The sequence below is a fragment of the Alosa sapidissima genome, chromosome 15 (assembly GCF_018492685.1).
Source record: "Alosa sapidissima isolate fAloSap1 chromosome 15, fAloSap1.pri, whole genome shotgun sequence".
Classification (NCBI taxonomy): domain Eukaryota; kingdom Metazoa; phylum Chordata; class Actinopteri; order Clupeiformes; family Clupeidae; genus Alosa; species Alosa sapidissima.
Genome location: NC_055971.1, coordinates 17,472,532 through 17,489,957, shown reverse-complemented (window position 1 = coordinate 17,489,957; position 17,426 = coordinate 17,472,532). Strand labels below are relative to the sequence as shown.

At 47.6% G+C, this 17,426-nt stretch overlaps 1 protein-coding gene across 1 annotated transcript in view; it reads left to right on the top strand.

Moving 5' to 3' along the window:
• Positions 1-15,852, top strand: part of LOC121684423 (protocadherin-16-like) — a 107,181-nt gene extending 91,329 nt beyond the window's left edge. The window contains exons 8-21 of the mRNA XM_042064464.1: positions 21-117; positions 287-444; positions 2,574-3,423; positions 5,352-5,591; positions 6,355-6,480; positions 6,755-6,964; positions 7,194-8,060; positions 8,441-8,554; positions 8,651-8,862; positions 9,198-9,349; positions 9,644-9,774; positions 10,150-10,436; positions 10,623-10,764; positions 10,882-15,852. Of these exons, the coding sequence (XP_041920398.1) occupies positions 21-117; positions 287-444; positions 2,574-3,423; positions 5,352-5,591; positions 6,355-6,480; positions 6,755-6,964; positions 7,194-8,060; positions 8,441-8,554; positions 8,651-8,862; positions 9,198-9,349; positions 9,644-9,774; positions 10,150-10,436; positions 10,623-10,764; positions 10,882-13,493 (6,198 nt within the window). The 3' untranslated portion in view covers positions 13,494-15,852. The remainder of the gene's footprint in view (positions 1-20; positions 118-286; positions 445-2,573; positions 3,424-5,351; positions 5,592-6,354; positions 6,481-6,754; positions 6,965-7,193; positions 8,061-8,440; positions 8,555-8,650; positions 8,863-9,197; positions 9,350-9,643; positions 9,775-10,149; positions 10,437-10,622; positions 10,765-10,881) is intronic.
• Positions 15,853-17,426: the final 1,574 nt, after the last annotated feature.

Here is a 17,426-nt window from a genome sequence, read left to right as displayed (position 1 = left end):
TCCTGTGTTGCCATATGTAGGTGATGGAGGGACAACCATCTGGAGTGGTAATAGGGACTATACAGGCCAAGGACCCTGATGAAGGCGAGAATGGAACTGTTGTCTACTCAATGTCAGGTGGGTGACCGCATGAATGAATTAATGAGTGAGTGAATGAGAGAGCCAATAAAAAAAGTGAATGCGTTGACTAAATGACAAACTGACTCAGTTTAATGAGATGCTAAATGAGCGAGTGAGTGCGGATGTAAAGTTGGATATCTCACTCTCGTCCTCTGTGTCACCACAGGTCCCCGAGCGGAGCGCTTCTCACTGAACCCAAACACGGGCGAACTGCGCTCCTCCTCGGCCCTCAGCCACTCGGACCGGGCCGAGTACACCTTCACCCTGACCGCCACAGACCGGGGGCTGCCCCCCCAGAGCACCAGCTGCGGCCTGCGCATCCAGGTCAGTCAGATAGAGCTGAACACGAAAGCAGGACGCCGCAAATGAGCGTTACAGATGTGCTTCAACACATTTGTTTTGTCTTGCTTTGTTTCTACTGTATACTAGGTTGAAAAGTTTTTTTTCTTTGCTCTAGCACTGATTTTCCCCCTTGAGTTTGGATTTGTTCGTTACTCTGTCATGCTGTCAGTGGCTTCTCGTGGTGGGTGGGTTTGTCTGTCAAGAACCTTTGTAGTCATAACCATTACTGAAAACTGCCCTTTTACAAACAGAATAAGTCACATTTAATGGAATTACTTAATTAAAAGACAGAACTTGACTATTGGGGTTTGAGAATCTGCCGTGAGTTTCTGAGGTTCCAGCCCAGTCGTTCTCATTACCTCATCGCAAGTCTGTTTAGATGTTCACTGTCCTCGATTCGCCTGCACAGGATGTGAAACGTTCGTTTATTTCACGTCTGTTTATTGAGGATGACAGGGATTATTTGACGAGCTTCGCACGCTGCAGAGTAGCACTAATCTGGCTGCCCGGCACCATTTTGTCAGGATCCAGCCCCAGTCTCCAGCTCCCGTCTGACTTTCTCTGTGTGTGTCTCTAACCCAGAAACAACACCATTGAAGAAAAGGTATTTTTAGACGTGTAATTGCAGGTGCTGGGAAAAGATGCAGCTTTTTTTTTTGCATCCTGCTTTATGAAACTTCAGCTGATGGTTTTTCTCTCCAGTCTCCCTTTGGAGGAGAGAGTGGCGTGTGAAACGCCTGCAGGGCTGGTGTGGCTGATGCACTCCCAGCTGAGCTCTGATAGAAGCCAGCTGTAACCTGCCCGGTGATGGAGGCCGTAACTCCATAACTTCAGCACTTCTAATACGGTAGCATCCTCCTTTGAACATCAGGGCAGGCTCACGCGAAAAGACTTGGTGAAACGTAATCAAGTTAATATTTCATAAATAGCGGTGGTAGTGCGGCAACGAGACCCTGATCCTCCGGACCCCCTTTTGCCGTAAATCTTAATCCAGCTTTTGTGGTCTGGAAAGTAGAAGCAGCCGGTGAGGAGAGGTCTTTAAATCATTACTCTCCCCAAGCCCGCTCGCTTTCCCTCTAAAGCAGAGAGTGAGAGTTCAAAATTGATATGTAATTGGATTAAAGCGGAGCGACTTTGGGCGCTCTCTGTTGACACATCCCTTGAAGATGTCATCATTTTATTTGAGGCTTCCTCCAAGACCAGGGTCCAAGCACATAGGAAGTGACCTCATGTTAATTTGGAGAACCCTCCCCGGCGTTTTCAATCGACTGTTTAATGTGCATTTAATTACCCATTGTCATATTAAGTTGCACTAGGTCGGTTTTGACTGTCTCTAGGCTTGCCAGTGGGTACAGTTCACATGAAACAGGTTGTTATTTTTGAATGGATTCAATGCACTAAGGGAAAAAAGGGCCTATTTAAGAAAGAAAGAAATGCTCTCTTCTATAAAAAGGACCTCCAAGTTTGATGCAGACACCGTCCAAAGCCCTTTTTTCAGTGCTTCGTTTTCACTATAAGGGAACTCTCGTCACAGTGAGTCAATTACTGGTTTGGGATAGGGGTGAGCTTTATTAAAACAGCGTGTCAACTACGGAGTGGGAGCTCGTTGCGTGTTTCCATATTAGGCTCCGAGGCGCATTTGCTTTGAAGTCCTCTTGATTGGCCCATCATAAGTCTTTGTAAAACTGGGGGTGTTTTCTGAAAGCTGTGCCCTGTATCCTAATATGAATGTTCTGACTATTTCCTATTCTGATTATGTTTACTTTAATCCTTTATTATTTTTCCTGGCAACGATGCCCTCATCTGATTAAATCTGATTAACGCTAGCAGGCATGTTGTTGAAGTCTGTAAAAACTGCTAAAAAGTTTTGTTTTTCATCCCGGGGTGAAAAAAAGAAGCATAACGAGGGAATGCGGTCTACAATATGTTTTCATTTTCTAAGCTTCCAGTGGCTGTGGTGACTTGAGCATATTAAGGCATTCATTTGAACTGTTGAGTGGAACGTAGCATATCTATGAGGTTTGGCTTTGTAAAAAGAACAGTAGAACGCTTGCCAGGGTAACTCTTGTTCCTTTCTGAATTGTATGAAAACCTCTGTTCTCATTTTGCAGGTCTTGAGCTCGAGCAAAGGCAAGGCCAAAGCCAACTCCCGGTCGGTGTCTCTCACCTCCACGGAAGGGGCCAAACCGGGCTCCGTCATTGGCTCGGTCAGGTCACATGATGCCCAGGAACTTCCTGAGACTGGTCAGGTCACCTACACGGTGGTCGGCGGAACGGACCGCGACGGCACGTTTGTGGTAGACCGACTGACAGGAGACGTCTACTTGGCGCGGGAGCTGGACTATGAGAGGGACTCGCGCTATTCGATTCACATTGAAGTGGTGGACTTCTCCTCAGCCCTCCCAAGTAGCCACATGGTTCTGCTGGACATCGATGTGCAGGACAGCAACGATCATGCCCCGCACTTCCCTGAAGACCCCGTCACCATTGTCATCTCGGAAAGCACGGAGCCTGGCACGCCCGTGTACACCTTCCAGGCCTCGGACGGAGATGGCAGCGGGCCTAACAGCGAGCTGCACTACACCATCCAGCAGCAGTGGCCTGCAGACCCAGGGCTCCTGGACCTGGACCCAAACACCGGGGTGCTCTCCCTGGGCATGCCGCTGGACCACGAGACCACCTCCTCCCTGGTGCTGGTGGTGCAGGCCACCGACTCGCCGCTGAACGCCAGCCAGCGCCGCTTGGGCTCGGTGACAGCGCGCCTCTTTGTCACGGACGAGAACGACAACGCGCCGGTCTTCGCCTCGCCCTCTGCGGTCAGCGTGATGGAGGACCAGCCGGTGGGGTTCGTGGTGCTGTACGTCATGGCGCGCGATGCTGACCAGGGTGAGAATGGACGCGTGTCCTACCGCATCCAGACGGGAGACTCGGCTGGAAAGTTCAGCCTGAACCCCAGCACTGGTGAGTCTTTCATCCCCTCACTTCACACTCCGCACGGAACACCACTCATTTTCTCACTTACAGCAGTCCCTCTCTCTCTTTCTCTCTCTCTCTCTCTCTCTCTCTCTCTCTCTCTCTCTCTCTCTCTCTTCTCCTGCCTCCAGCCAGACCCTTTTCCCTGCCAAGGGCTGTGCTCACATGCTCTCAATCAGGTCTCTGTGTGTATCCATTCCCATGAAACATCGAGCCGACAAAAAAATAACACCGAAGTGTCCCACACTCTGCCGGACTGCTGGTAGCTATTAAGACGTGGCCCGCAAACTGCAGTCGGGGCTGCGAGGGAAGGTCTGCACTAACACCAACATGAGCTGTTTGGATCCACAGGGACTTGGTTGTGGTGCCTAAGACACGCTTTAGCAGCCCCCCCTCCTCCTCCTCCTCCCTGCCCCCTTTATCCCACAGCCCTGCCTCCAGGTTTTAGTCAGGAAATACCACTCCCTGTCCAACTGTCCCTCAGGACACAAAGAAGGATGAAAGTGGTCTGAAAAAAGGGAAAATCTGTCATGCATGTAAAACGTGCACAGACCACAGAACATGCTCTCCTTGAAGTGCCCTCAGCTGTGTTGGTCATTTGTTAAAATAATGACACAGCCCATCCTCCGAGCACCTGGTGTGCTCCCGTTCCGGCATTTGCCAGATGAGGAAGTTGTTTTGACCCCTTTTTTGTTTTTTCCTTTTATGTTTCTCATTTTTTCTTTTTACATTGCCCATCATGAAATTAGGCAGAAAGTCAGAAAACTTTTATTTGTTCCTCGACAGAGCCTCAAGGGTTTTACATTTGTTTTCGGAAATCTGTGTAATTTCAGTTCACCTGAAGCTAGCGTGTCTCTCAGTGCTCCCGACTTATGCGGAGCCAACGAGGTCGAGGAGCAGCAAACATCTTCATTCCTTTTTCCCTACACACTGTGTCTTATCACAAGCTCGGCTTATGGGCAGGATTGCTGGGGAGTCAAACTGGCTGAAAACATTTGAGCCTGTAATTCTTACCAGATTAGAGGCTCAGGGGCAAGTTATCTCAGCACTCGGCAGATAGAAAACGAACGAAAAGACAACACACACAAGAGAGGGAGGGGAAAAAGCGAGACTTTAAACAGAGCCGAAAACAGCCTGCAGCGGCTGCAGCAGCCTCTCCCTCCCTTACACCCACCCTCCGTCGGATGCGGCTCAGTCCAAAGCATGAAATCGAAATTGAATCAATGCAAAGCCCCCCCCCCACTACTCAGTTAGGTAGGGGTTAATGACGTGCCGAGGTTGCCTTTAATTTCGTCGGGGCACGGCAGACTGGATTGTGTTGCGTGTCTAGAGAGCGTGTTTACCCTTTCTCCTCCCTGACCCCCCCTAAGGCTGTGTCTCTGTGGAAAAAACTCATAAACTGCAGCCAGATAGTTAGCTGCAACAGAGGCGGCGTTGGTTGGAGTGGGGTGGGGGTGGTGGTCAGTGGTGGTGTGTGTGTGTGGGAGGGTGATGTTGGGGTCGGTGGTGGCGTCAGCCAGCGGCACAGTGGGCAGGTAGGGCCGAGTCATAAACAAAAAACGAGAGAGAGGAAAAAGGAGAGGTCTTAACTCTGATCAGCCTCTCCCACGACAAGTTGCTCCCGCCCTGCGTTTTCGCACCTCATTCCCGTTGCCACAGAAACGTGGCGGGGGCTTGCTCGTTAAGGCCATTAACCCCCTGAATCGCTCCGCACGCATTGCATGCGAGCGTCGACTGTGGTCCCTCCAAACGGCGGGCTTACTTAACAGCGTGCCTCTGCATTTGGCAAGCGTGCGGCAGGCCTCGTTAGCGTCTCACACACTCTCCAACAGAAACAACAGCTCAAAGTGCAAGAGAACCAAGTTTTCTGCTAACGAATACTTCATCTGTCAAAATCCTTTCTCCTGACTCTCCAGGTTCTTTGTCCATCCTCAAGCCCCTTGACAGAGAAGAACAGGACCTTTACAATCTGACCGTCATCGCTGAGGACCATGGGATGCCCCAGCACTCCACTACGCAGGTGCTGTCGGTGCAGGTCATTGACGTGAACGACGAGGTACCCTGGTTCGAGGAAAGCCAGTACGAAGCCTTCGTCACCGAGAACCAGCCTGCAGGGTTCTCAGTGCTGGTGGTCTCAGCTTCTGATCTAGACCAAGGTGGGTTGTGAATCATGTTCCCAAATTCAACTAAATCATTTCACACAGGTTTCATTTTTGGGGATTATTGCGATTCTATGTAGATCACAAAAGTGATTAAAACAAATGCCTCTGAAGTGTTGGCTTTCTGCTAGTATGCAAACAAACCCCCCTACCTCCACCTAGAGTGTGTGTGTGTGTTTTGTTGGCACTTTGCACATCACCAGTTGGTTTTAATTGTCAGTAACACTTTGGGGCTGGTGGAGGAGGGGGAAGAAGCACATTCTCCTGGACTTAGTCAGGAGCATATAAAAGAGAAGGATTATAAACTCACTCCCTCTAACTCTTTCTCTCCCAGCCTCGCTCTGCCCTTCTCTCTCTTTCTCTGTCTCTCTCTCTCTCTGTCTCTCCAGGAGCAATTAATGAAGTAAACAGGTGTCTGTGCCAGACTCGTTCGGGGTTAGCACGCTATCTGGCATCTAGGTACCAGGGGGAGAATGATTGTGGCCAACTGCTTAGACAGCAAAATAAACTACAAACAAATTAAAAAAAAACAAGGGAAAAAAAAACAACCTGAGGAGCATAAAGGAAAAAAAACAAGGCATGCTGCTATGTTTACTCATTTCGTGAGAAAACTCAATTGCCCCTTTTTTGCACATGGCCGTGCGTCACGAGCACAACTTTTCTTTTTTCCCCTTTCTCCCAGTGCACATGGAGTTAATTTGGGAAGTGTGACTTCCAGTAATTGGTGGTTGTCTCTGTCTGCATTTCTCTCTCTCCTCAGGGACGAACGGCCTGGTGACCTACGGAATCTCCGGCGAGGACGGCTTTAGTATCCACCCAACGACCGGCATCATCACCACCAGCAAAGCCCTGGACAGAGAGACCCAGGAGCTCTACACTGTGACAGGTACAGCATTTCCCCCCAGGCTGCAGTAACAGATTTGCAGTACAGTGGAAAGAAAACAGGCGTTTGGCTCCGTCACTGAAAACCTGTCAAGATAGTATCCACTCGGCTAATGTATGAATGTTATGACTGGTACAGGTTCTTTCCATCATTTTCAGTTTTTATGTATTTTCAGATCATAATTCTTTTTCCACTAAGTGGATTTGAGATTTTTACGCTGTTCCCCTGCTCAATAGAAGCAATGTTAACAATGAGCCGGTAAAATTTCTCTCGACAGTGTACGCCAAGGACGGCGGACTCCCGCCAAATTTTGCCAAAGCAACAGTGAAGATCACAGTCTTGGACGAGAACGACAACAGCCCAGTGTTTGGCAGAGTGTACTACAGTCTGGATGTGCCTGAGAACCAGGAGTCTGTAGTACTGTTCACACTGAGGGCCACTGACCAAGACACAGGAGACAGCGGGGAGATCACATATAAAATCACAGGTGAGAAAACTCTTTCAGTACTCTTTCATGCTGCCAGGTACACAATGCTTTTATCCAAACAGACTTTACTCGTGCCTGTTTTGCGTTAGGTAGATTTTATAGTTTGATACTTTTTCCACCGCTTTCCAACTAAGTTACTTTCCTTAACGCTGATGTTTTATCTAGGTGAGTACTATCCACTCTGTTTACTATGATGTGTTGTCATGCCTTCACCTTCTTTTCTTTTCAGAGGGTGACCTCATGGGTGACTTCCGTCTGGAGAGAGGTACAGGAGTGTTGTCCACTTCCAGACCGTTAGACCGGGAGAAGAAGGCTAAGTATGCGCTGACCATCATGGCCATAGACCAGGGCACCCCACCTCGCAGCGCTAGCACAATAGTAGAGGTCGCCGTCCTGGATATCAACGACAACAGCCCGCTCTTCCAGAGCAGTAGCTACACCATTGATGTCTCTGAGGACACTCCCGAGAGCTCACCAGTGCTGGAAGTAACCGCCACAGATGCTGACGAGGGCCCCAACGGCCAGGTCCTGTACTACCTCAGCAAGGAGGCCGAGGGCATGTTCTTGGTGGACGAGCAGTCAGGGCGCATCTTCACGGCCGCGCCTTTAGACCGGGAGAAGAAGGTCTCGTACACCTTCCAGGTGTGGGCGGTGGACTCCGCTCCGGCCGCCCCGCGCAACTCCACCGCCCAGGTGGCCGTGCACCTGCTGGACGTCAACGACAATTCGCCTTTCTTCGTGCAGGACCCGCTTGTCATCAACATCTCCAGTGCACAGGCACAGGGCCACCGCACCCTGGCCACCATGCGGGCCGAGGACAAGGACTTCGGGGCCAACGGGTCCGTGTTTTACCGCTTCGCCACCCCCGTGAGGGGCTTCGCCATCAACTCGCTCACGGGGGCCATCCAGGCCACGGAGAACCTGCAGGGGCTGACGCAGAGTCAGCGGACGCTGATCGTAGAGGCCATGGACCAGGGGAGCCCAGCCCAGTCGTCATTTGGAGTGGTGGTGGTGTACGTGCGGGAGCAGCCGTACCGGGGAATCCGCTTCTCACGGAACACCCGCGACGTGAGCCTTCAGGAGAACGCAGCCCAAGGTGTGTTTGGATTTCATTACAAACTATTTAGCGTGTTTACTAGATATCTCTAGAGGACTGTTTACAGTGTGCTATCTCAAGTATGATAAGTGTTTTGTGTGCATGTGTTTTTCAACATGAAGTAGTGTTGTTAGTATTGCATTCAGTGTATCCATGGATATTACTTCCTGGGACCCTTCTGTGAGTTCAAGCAAGTACGTTAGATTGTTACAGCAGTAAACAGGGTTCTTGAGCAGTATGGAAAAGTATAGAAAAGTATGGAATTTGAGTTTAGTATTTTCCAGATCTGGATAAGCAAAAATTGTCTTCTGGAATTTTGAAATGGAAAATGTGTAGGTGTCTGTGCAAAACGTAACACACTGAGTTTTGTCTGTTGTCAGGTACTGTTGTTGTGCAGACTCAAGCTCAGTATCCTGATGGCTCTCGCAATGGCATCAGTTACAGCATCTTCAGTGGCAACAAGCTTCAGTCCTTTGGAATTAGTGCCACTAGTGGTGAGTTAATGCAATAGCACTCTGTGAATGACACCTTCACACTAATCATGGCTAACAAACCAAGTAATTGCCTGGGTTCTTTGTTATGATGTCTAGGTGAAATTTGGGTTCAGAACTCTGTGGGTCTTGACTTTGAGGAGACGCCCAGGATCCGTCTTGTGGTGAAAGCCGAGACTGCATCCTCCAGCTCCTTCATGGCTGTCAACCTGATCCTTCAGGACGTCAATGACAATCTGCCACGTTTCCAGCTGCAGAACTATGTGGCATATGTCAGGGAGGCACAGGGCTATGATCACCCTATCATCCAGGTGCAGTAACGGGTTTCCCCTGGCTTCACTGTTATGGTTGGCTTTTGTGAATGTGTGAAGTTGTACCATGAAAACACACTCTGCCTCAAACTAAGCAGATCTGGAAATTTTCACTGCCGCTGAGAAGTGGTTTCACCTTGTTATGTCGATGTTTTCATTGTCCCAGTTGAAAACACTGGCTAAGCTCTGCCATGTAGCCAAACCATGCAGTATCCCCCCTCTCTTGAAACCAGAAGTTCCAAGTGTAATATTGCTCACTGGTTCACGTTACGCTGGAACAGCTGTTGCAAATCTGGCTTTATTTTCATTTGCAATTTCCCTGGTAATTTCCTCAGGTAATGGCAGATGACCTCGATCAGGGTCAGAACGGTCAGGTGACCTACTCCATAAGGTCGTCATCCATGAGTGGGCTTTTCAAGATCGACCCTTTGACCGGCAGCATCACAACAGCTGCTATCATGGACAGAGAAATCTGGACACAGACAAAGTAAGACTTTCTTTATTGATTTTGTCATATAGCGTCCATTTTGACATACCTAACTTTTCAACAGTCTATAGTATCTCTGTTGGCTTGTTTGTCCACTGTTTCCAAGACAGCATCATGATTCATTCACAAACCTGTTCCAAAGCTGAATTTAATAATACATCTCTTCTTGGACCATCCTGAAATGAGGCGATGATGTAATTACCAGATAACACATCGTAATGCCTGAGCAAAAGCATGAGATGAGGCTCTCTTACATGTGTTACCCTAACACCACTCCCCCCCTCCTCCCCCCAGACTTGTTGTCACAGCAACTGACCGTGGAACCCCCAGGCTGGCTGGCTCGGCCACCCTCACTGTCATCGTTGTGGACCTGAACGACAACAGCCCCACGATCCCCATACCTCGTGAGGTGCGGGTGCCAGAAAGTGAGTGATCTGAACCACACTGACGTAATCAAAGAGCTGCGTGCTCATTCTGTCTCTCTTTCTCTCACTCTTTGTTTCTCTCTCTCTCTCTCACTCTCTGGAACACATTGTCTCAGGTTGACTCAATTAGGAGCCTCTGTTTTTGCCAAGTTCTTCACAGCTCATTTCCTGTGTAATGCTGCAAAGCTATTGCATATCCAAAGGCTCGCTAACATCAAAATGTGCTCATGGTTTTCATACAAAATACTGTGATCATAGAGGTAAAGCTAGTGTTACACTGACATTATGTGCAACATATATTTTAATGTCAATTGATCTCCAGCTGCTAGAAATATTTGAATTTCTTTTTTGTTCTTATCTTATTTTCCCAAACAGACACAATGATTGGCACGGTGATTACCCAGGTAACAGGGAATGATGTGGATTCTGGCCCGGCCCTTTCATATTCCCTGCACCTTGATTCCTACGCACAGGGGAAGTTTGGGATACACCGATATGGGGGTGGGGTGTCTCTGACAGCTCCCCTAGACTTTGAGGAAAGGACCTGGTACACGTTGACCATTCGCTCCTCAGACTCCCAGCATTACAGTGAGGCAAACCTTACAATCCTGGTGGAAGATGTGAATGACAATGCCCCCACATTTACTCAAGACCTCTACCAGGTACAGAAATGGACTGAGCGTGTTAAATTTGGATCAAATGCTTTACTAATAACAGATGATTGATCACAAGTCATGTGAGATTTGCATTTCTTACAGTCAGGAATTTTTTTTAAAATTTAATTTGAATTAGTCTCGAGTCAGAGAAACAAAACATTTCAGGGTTTCTGTCAATATCTTACATTGTAGGTGACATTACCAGAACATTCTCCAACTGGAAGTGCTGTCATCACAGTGACTGCCACAGACAAAGACACTGGAGAGAATGGAAAGATCTCTTACAGAGTGATGTCATCAACAAGAGACATTTTCTACATTGATCCTAACAATGGTACACCAACTCTATTAACTCTATGGGTTTTGTACTCTCTTGAATATGAATACAGTATAAGAATGCAGTAGCCTATTAAACTGCAATGAGTTTAATCACATTTTTGTGCTTTGGCAGGTACACTGTTCATCAACCAGAGAGCGGAGTTCCACTCTGAGCGTCCATCCATCCTTGTTGTGATTGAGGCTCAGGATGGAGGCAGCCCACCTCTGAGTGCCTTCACCACCGTCCAAGTCCGTGTGTCTGACGTCAACGACAACGCTCCCATGTTCCAGCAGTCTGAGTACAGAACCACAGTGTCTGAGGACGAACTCCCTGGGGCCACCCTCCTGAACTTAGAGGCTGTGGATGGGGATATGTCCCGGGAAAACTGCGGATTTGACTTTGCCATTGCCAGCGGGAATACCGGAAATGCCTTTCAGATTGAGAGCAGCGTCCGCTTCCTCGAGGGCCGGGGTTTCCAGACAGTCGGCTCACTTGTGTTGGCCGATCGGCTAGACTTCGAAGCTTTGCCCAGCTACAACCTCACCATCGTGGCTTCGGACCGCGGCATCCCCCAGCGCAGCTCCAGCGTGCCCGTCCTGGTCACGGTCACAGATGCTAACGATAACCCCCCGGCCTTCAGTCGAGCTGAATACAGCGTGGTCCTCAGTGAGAATGCCGCAGCCGGGACTGAGGTCTTGCGTTTGTCTGCCGTTGACCCAGACTCCAACCCCAGTGGTGAGGTCAACTATGTGATCAGCTCTGGAGATGACACGGCCCTCTTCTCTTTGGACAAGCGGACAGGGGCGTTGCGTCTGAAGCGCTCCCTGGACAGCGAGAGGCAGTCATCCCATATGCTCATTGTCCAGGCCTCAGACGGTCGGGGTCACTTTGCCCTGGCTCCTGTCATTGTGGAAGTCAAGGACATCAACAATAACAAGCCCTATTTCCCCTTAAAGAAGCTGACAGCAAGCATTCGTGAAAACCAACCACAGAATGCTTTGGTCACCATGCTTCATGCTATTGACCATGATAATGGAATGTTTGGCCAGTTGAAATATTTCATGATGGACAAATCAGGTGATGGTAAAGACTCATTTTTAGTCAACCAGACCTCTGGAGAAATAAGGGCCCGTTTCACGTTTGATTTTGAAAAAGTGAACTCTTTCAGCTTTGTGGCCATAGCAATGGATGCGGGCAACTACTCAGCCTCAGTCACAGTCCAAGTATATGTGACCGGTGAAGATGAGTATGATCCTGTTTTCACCACGTCAGATCTCGCATTTCATGTGCCTGAGGGAGCCAGGAAAGGACAGAGCATCGGTCAGGTTCATGCAAAAGACGAAGACAGCGGTGTCGATGGTATTGTTCTGTACTCTCTTGCCGACAACTCTCCCTACTTTGAGGTTAACACGTCCACAGGGGTGATATCACTGAAAATGGACAGTTACAGCAGACACGTGAGCCGCTCCAAGAGGGAAACTCGTCAGATGACCCTGGACGTCATAGCCCACAGCCCCTTGGAAACGTCGCGGGTGACCACTGCCAGGCTAACCATCGATGTCACACACACAGCTTTTGGCCTGGCCACAGATGTAAACATGCTGCTCATTAGCATCATAGCCGTTTCCCTGGCTATGGTCATCATCTTGATTGTAATAGCCGTGGCATTATTCTTGTTCCGGTCCAGACGGCAGAAGGAGAGAGAGGAACGCGAAAGGATATCTTCTTCGGGCACTGTATTGCAGAAGCTCGACGAAACCAAAGTCGACAGAAATGACCGTATATATCACCAGACACTGCCTGGTTATGCACCGGAGACCCGGGTGGACCCAGGAACCGGAGGGGGTCCCTACACAAGGGGCGGATCTCTGGACCCCTCTCACTCCAGTGGACGTGGCTCTGCCGAAGCAGAGGCAGCCGAGGATGACGAGATCCGGATGATCAACGAGTACCCGCGAGTCTCCAGCATCTCCTCCTCCATGCAGGAGCACATATCCGCTCGTGGGCCTGACTCTGGCATCCAGCAGGACGCAGATCAGCTCTCTGACATCTCCTGTGAACCAGGGATGGACGCCAACCAGTGGTTCAAAGGGAAAAAGCTGGGAAGCTTGAGCGGGACCCTTTTGTCTGGCCAGCTCCCCGTGTACCGAGATGAGGGTGGCGGTTACTTGGGAGTGGGACGGGGGCTCAGCATCTCCCACCCCAAAGACTATGCTTTTCCAGAGGATGGGAAGCCCGCCGTGGACGGCTCCCTCACGGCCATTGTGGCTAGCGATGAGGAGCTGAGGGGCAGCTACAATTGGGACTACCTCCTGAACTGGTGCCCCCAGTTCCAGCCTCTAGCCAACGTCTTCACCGAGATCGCTCGACTCAAAGATGAGAGCGCTCCTCCTAACCCGCGGAGGCCCTTCCAGCCGAAGGCCAAGCCTGACCCCAAACCCAGGATCGACCCTCCGCCACTCATCACCAACGTGGCCCATCCGGGGGCTAAAACAGTGCCCCCAAAGCCCGCGGTGGGCCGGACTTTCCCTCAGCTAGCCTCCCTACGCCGGTCACCCCTCAGCAACGACGGGTCCATCTCGTCAGTTGCCATGTCGCCCAGCTTCTCCCCGTCCCTGTCCCCCCTTGCTGCTCGCTCCCCAGCCATATCGCCCTTCGGGGTCACACAGGGGCCCCCGGCCTCCCTCATCAGCACCACAGAGCACTCTCTGGAGCACAGTGAGGAGGCTGAGCTGAGGATCTAGACTCTTTGGAGCCTCCTCTCTCTCCTAAGGACCTATACCCCTATAGGAGCAGTAACGCTGACCGAGCCCAACTTTGAGCTGCAACTCAGTGCCCAATGTGGATGCCATAGCTGGTGTCTGACTATGTTGTTGCCTCACTGGCTGGCCAGAGAGTTGAAGGGCAAGGTGTCCAATATGGATATATATTTGGATAGAGGACTATGGACTCCGTTCCTATAAACTTTCAATAGACATGCCTTTTGTTTGCACATTGAAATAGAGGAGCAAGCATTGATGTCAATTTTTTACATGAACACTTTTTTTGTATTATATATTTTTGTACTGATTTGTTTTTGTTTTTGTTTTTTTGACTAGAAAAATGACATTCCTCTTGTCAAAAGGTTGTTATAGCCTCTGATTATATTTGTATATCTGTACATTTGTGACTGTAATCTTTGTACTGTATGTTTTGTGTTAGCCCACAGAATTAAATATTAATTCACTAATGTTTTCTAATATGTTCATGGAAAGATGAAGCTCTTAACTTTTATTTCATACATTTGGGGGAATTTGGTTTGTGTCTCTCTTGTAAATATTTTTACCACTAGAGAGATGTATTTGCTGGAAGAACATGTAAGCTGCATTTTGTAGTATTGTTTGTTTGTACAGTTTTTTTCGTAACCTTGGTGACATGCTGCTTCCCTTTTACTTTCACTCTTGATTGGGTGACTCATTAAAAGAAAAAAAAACTGGTACCCTCAGTTGACCAGATATCTAAACACCTAAAATTACACTTTCTTGTCAGATCACGTTTAAAGAATAAAACCAACAAATGGAGATGGGTAGGTTTTGGTTCGTTTCAGAACTGTATTGGCGGAAGTATGAATGCAGGCTTATCATGCTAGAGAAAGAGAGAAGTAGAGAAAGCGCGAGAGAGAGAGAGAGAGAGAGAGAGAGCTATTTGAGGGGAAAAGTATGTCCAGACTTTCATAATTTAACTACATCGCTTTTAGGGTCTTTACTTTTACAGCTAATGGCAGCTACATTATGATTGAAAGACTTTAAACTCACCGCCCCATCATACACAGTGTGCATAACAGCCTATTAGCACATAATCGCTCATAGTACCAAACAAAACACCACATTAATATTAGGAAAGCAAAAATTGGAAATGACAGCTCTGGTTTTGAACTGTGGCCTGATCCATGCAATCGATATCCAACTCGCTCTTTGTACACAGAAAACACCAAGTTGAAGATTTGCAGATGCTTGGAAGAAATCGTTTTATCTATTTAGGGGGAGAAAGCGCTGAAGCGGGTAGAACTGTGCACAAGCCAGCAGTGCATATTTAGCAATGTTATGAAGGTGGCCGAGTACTCTGTGAAAAATTAAGCCATTAACAAAGGATTGCATCTTAGTTTCCCAGTGTAATTTTATAAAATGATGCCCTTTTCTTTTTCTTCCTACAGTAGGCCAGGCCTTTTTAGTTTGTTGGATTTATTGCCTTAACATAAATGTGGTGCCATAGATTGCCCTTGAGTGAATTCAAAGCCTGTGCCATTTAAGCTAAATGTTTAATTCAGTTCCTTCTTAGGCCATATCTTATCATAAGTCATGTTATACCATTGAAATGCCTTAGGTTGTATAATCAGATCTCACTGTCACTATGGAAACATTTTGGCTATATGTTTATTTCCACTATAATCTGTATATCGTTGATGCCAGAAAGAACAGAGAAGTTCATTTTGGGAAGTTTCTGGAAACGTCAGTCAAGGACCCCATGTGTACAGTTGTATTTATTGCTACAAAGGCTTTCTGCCATGTACGGAATCTGGAAATATAATCGTCTTATATTTCTTCTGGAAATGAGTTACAAAAGAGTTTTGTACTGGCAGCTGTTTAATTGTTAACAAGCAAGGTGAAATAAAAAGTAGTGGTAAATGCCTCAAAGAAAAAAAAAAGGAAAAACAGAAATAATTTGCCGAAGGTCAAAACTGCATTCAAAGAAAGACTGCTATTGTCTACATGTCCTCTTTTCTATGTAGGAGAGCTTTCATCTGTTCCAGCAAAATGCTGAATTGATTTAAAATTCACCTGTTTCCCGTAATGAAAACAAACAAAAAACAGTAACTGTGAAATGTGTTTTAGACTGGGCTTTCTCTCTCTCTCTCTCTCTCTCTCTCCCTCTCTCTCTGTGTTATTCTGGTACAGTTTTTTAATACAACAAATGTAGCAGTAGTTGGTACCTTAGACAGAAATGTTCATTCACTCATGCCTTGTCTTTCTTTTTATTTCCTTGTTTCATTTTTAATTGGAACCTATTCCCTGACTGAACTCCACAATACCCCAGTGGAGGAAAAAAAGTTGTTTTATTTGTTCAAGTGCCTAATTAAAACATATTTGTAATTATACTGTCTCAGCCTCCTTGAACCAATAACTTTCAGACAACAAAGCATCGACAAATACAACCAGGTCAGGAAGTGTAACCCCTGCATGACCCAACCCCTGTAGTCTCAAATTCCAACCACCCCATGATGATATGTCTGTAATATGTCTGACAACGCAGTCTCTTATAAGAAAATATTTACAGGCAACAACTGATTCTCAGACTTAAAATCCTAGCAATTTTCTGGGGTGGAATAACCCTTCTCTCCATACCAAACCGTTTGGTTGGGGACTAATTCACTGCTGTGTGCCCACCTGTTTCGCTTTGAATTAAATTACATTAAGATTTTGCCTTTGACTTTAAGCCAAGACAGACCTGTGCTGCATCCAGTCTGAAGTCTCCTCGTTTACGAAAAAAAGAGGGGAGAGAAAGAAAACGTCTGAACTTTCGGAGAGCTCATAAAGAAAGGAATGGTAGCTAAGCCTGGGAAGCAGCAGAGTGTCAGCGGCTAGAGCCCTATCCACTAACTGAAGTCCAAATGGATTCCAGATGCACCAGCTGAAAAAAAAGATGGGTCAAATATAGACGTAGAATTTATTGTTTGTGACAGAAATAAAGGCACGACAGTCATTTTGGCTAAATCTATGTCTCCATGCACACTGCACTGTAGATATATTTTTTATCACGCTAGCGGCAACAGTGGCGGTAACCTGAGGATTCCAGTTTAGATAATGATATACTGCGTTTGACAAGGGTTGGGGTATTCGCACACTCTCACAGCAGCTTAGGGGGAAAAAATTGTCCGAAGCCGTCCTACGCACTGTAGTTGAGGGGCATGGGGAAGTGAGTCTTCCAAACTGTCCTTCCTTTTGGGGCAAATATACGACGCTGGGGATACTCAGCTTCAGCTGTGGAACCCTGGAACTTTTAATTACTTCAGCCCGTTCAAACAACATTGTCCTAAATCAGCCCTAACCCTTTGCGCACGGGGGAAAGCAGGAGTAGGCGCTGGCTTCTGCTTACTGGAGCGTTCTAAATGCTGGCCAAGTGCAGCGCAGACGGGGGTGGGGATAAAAAGAGAGAGAGAACACCTGAGGCAACGGTCTTCCAGCTATGAAGTAGATCTACAATTTGCCAGGAGAGACAAAGACGTGAAGCTATTCAAGTCCTTGTGGCTTTTGAATGTCAAACAAAAGTGTCTACTGAGAGGATTATATGCCGAGGTCTGTTGAAATCAAACAACTTACCGTGACTAGCTGGTAGCACTTCTCCAAAGATTAATTCCATAGAATGCTTATCATCAGTCAGACAAACAGTCTAAATCAATTATTAAACCCAATGAACCTGAAATAGAGCTATATATGGTAATACCTGCTAAGAAACCATTATAAACACCATGGTTAAACACAGGGTTGAAATGGGACTGGACCAATGTAACAAATGAAGTTGCTTCTTGGTCAAGACATAGAGCTGGCATGTCTCCTACTGAGCCTTTGTGTGTTTACACACTGACTATAGGATGTGTATATGGAAAACAACAGAATAGAAGAGTGAATCAAATAAAAATG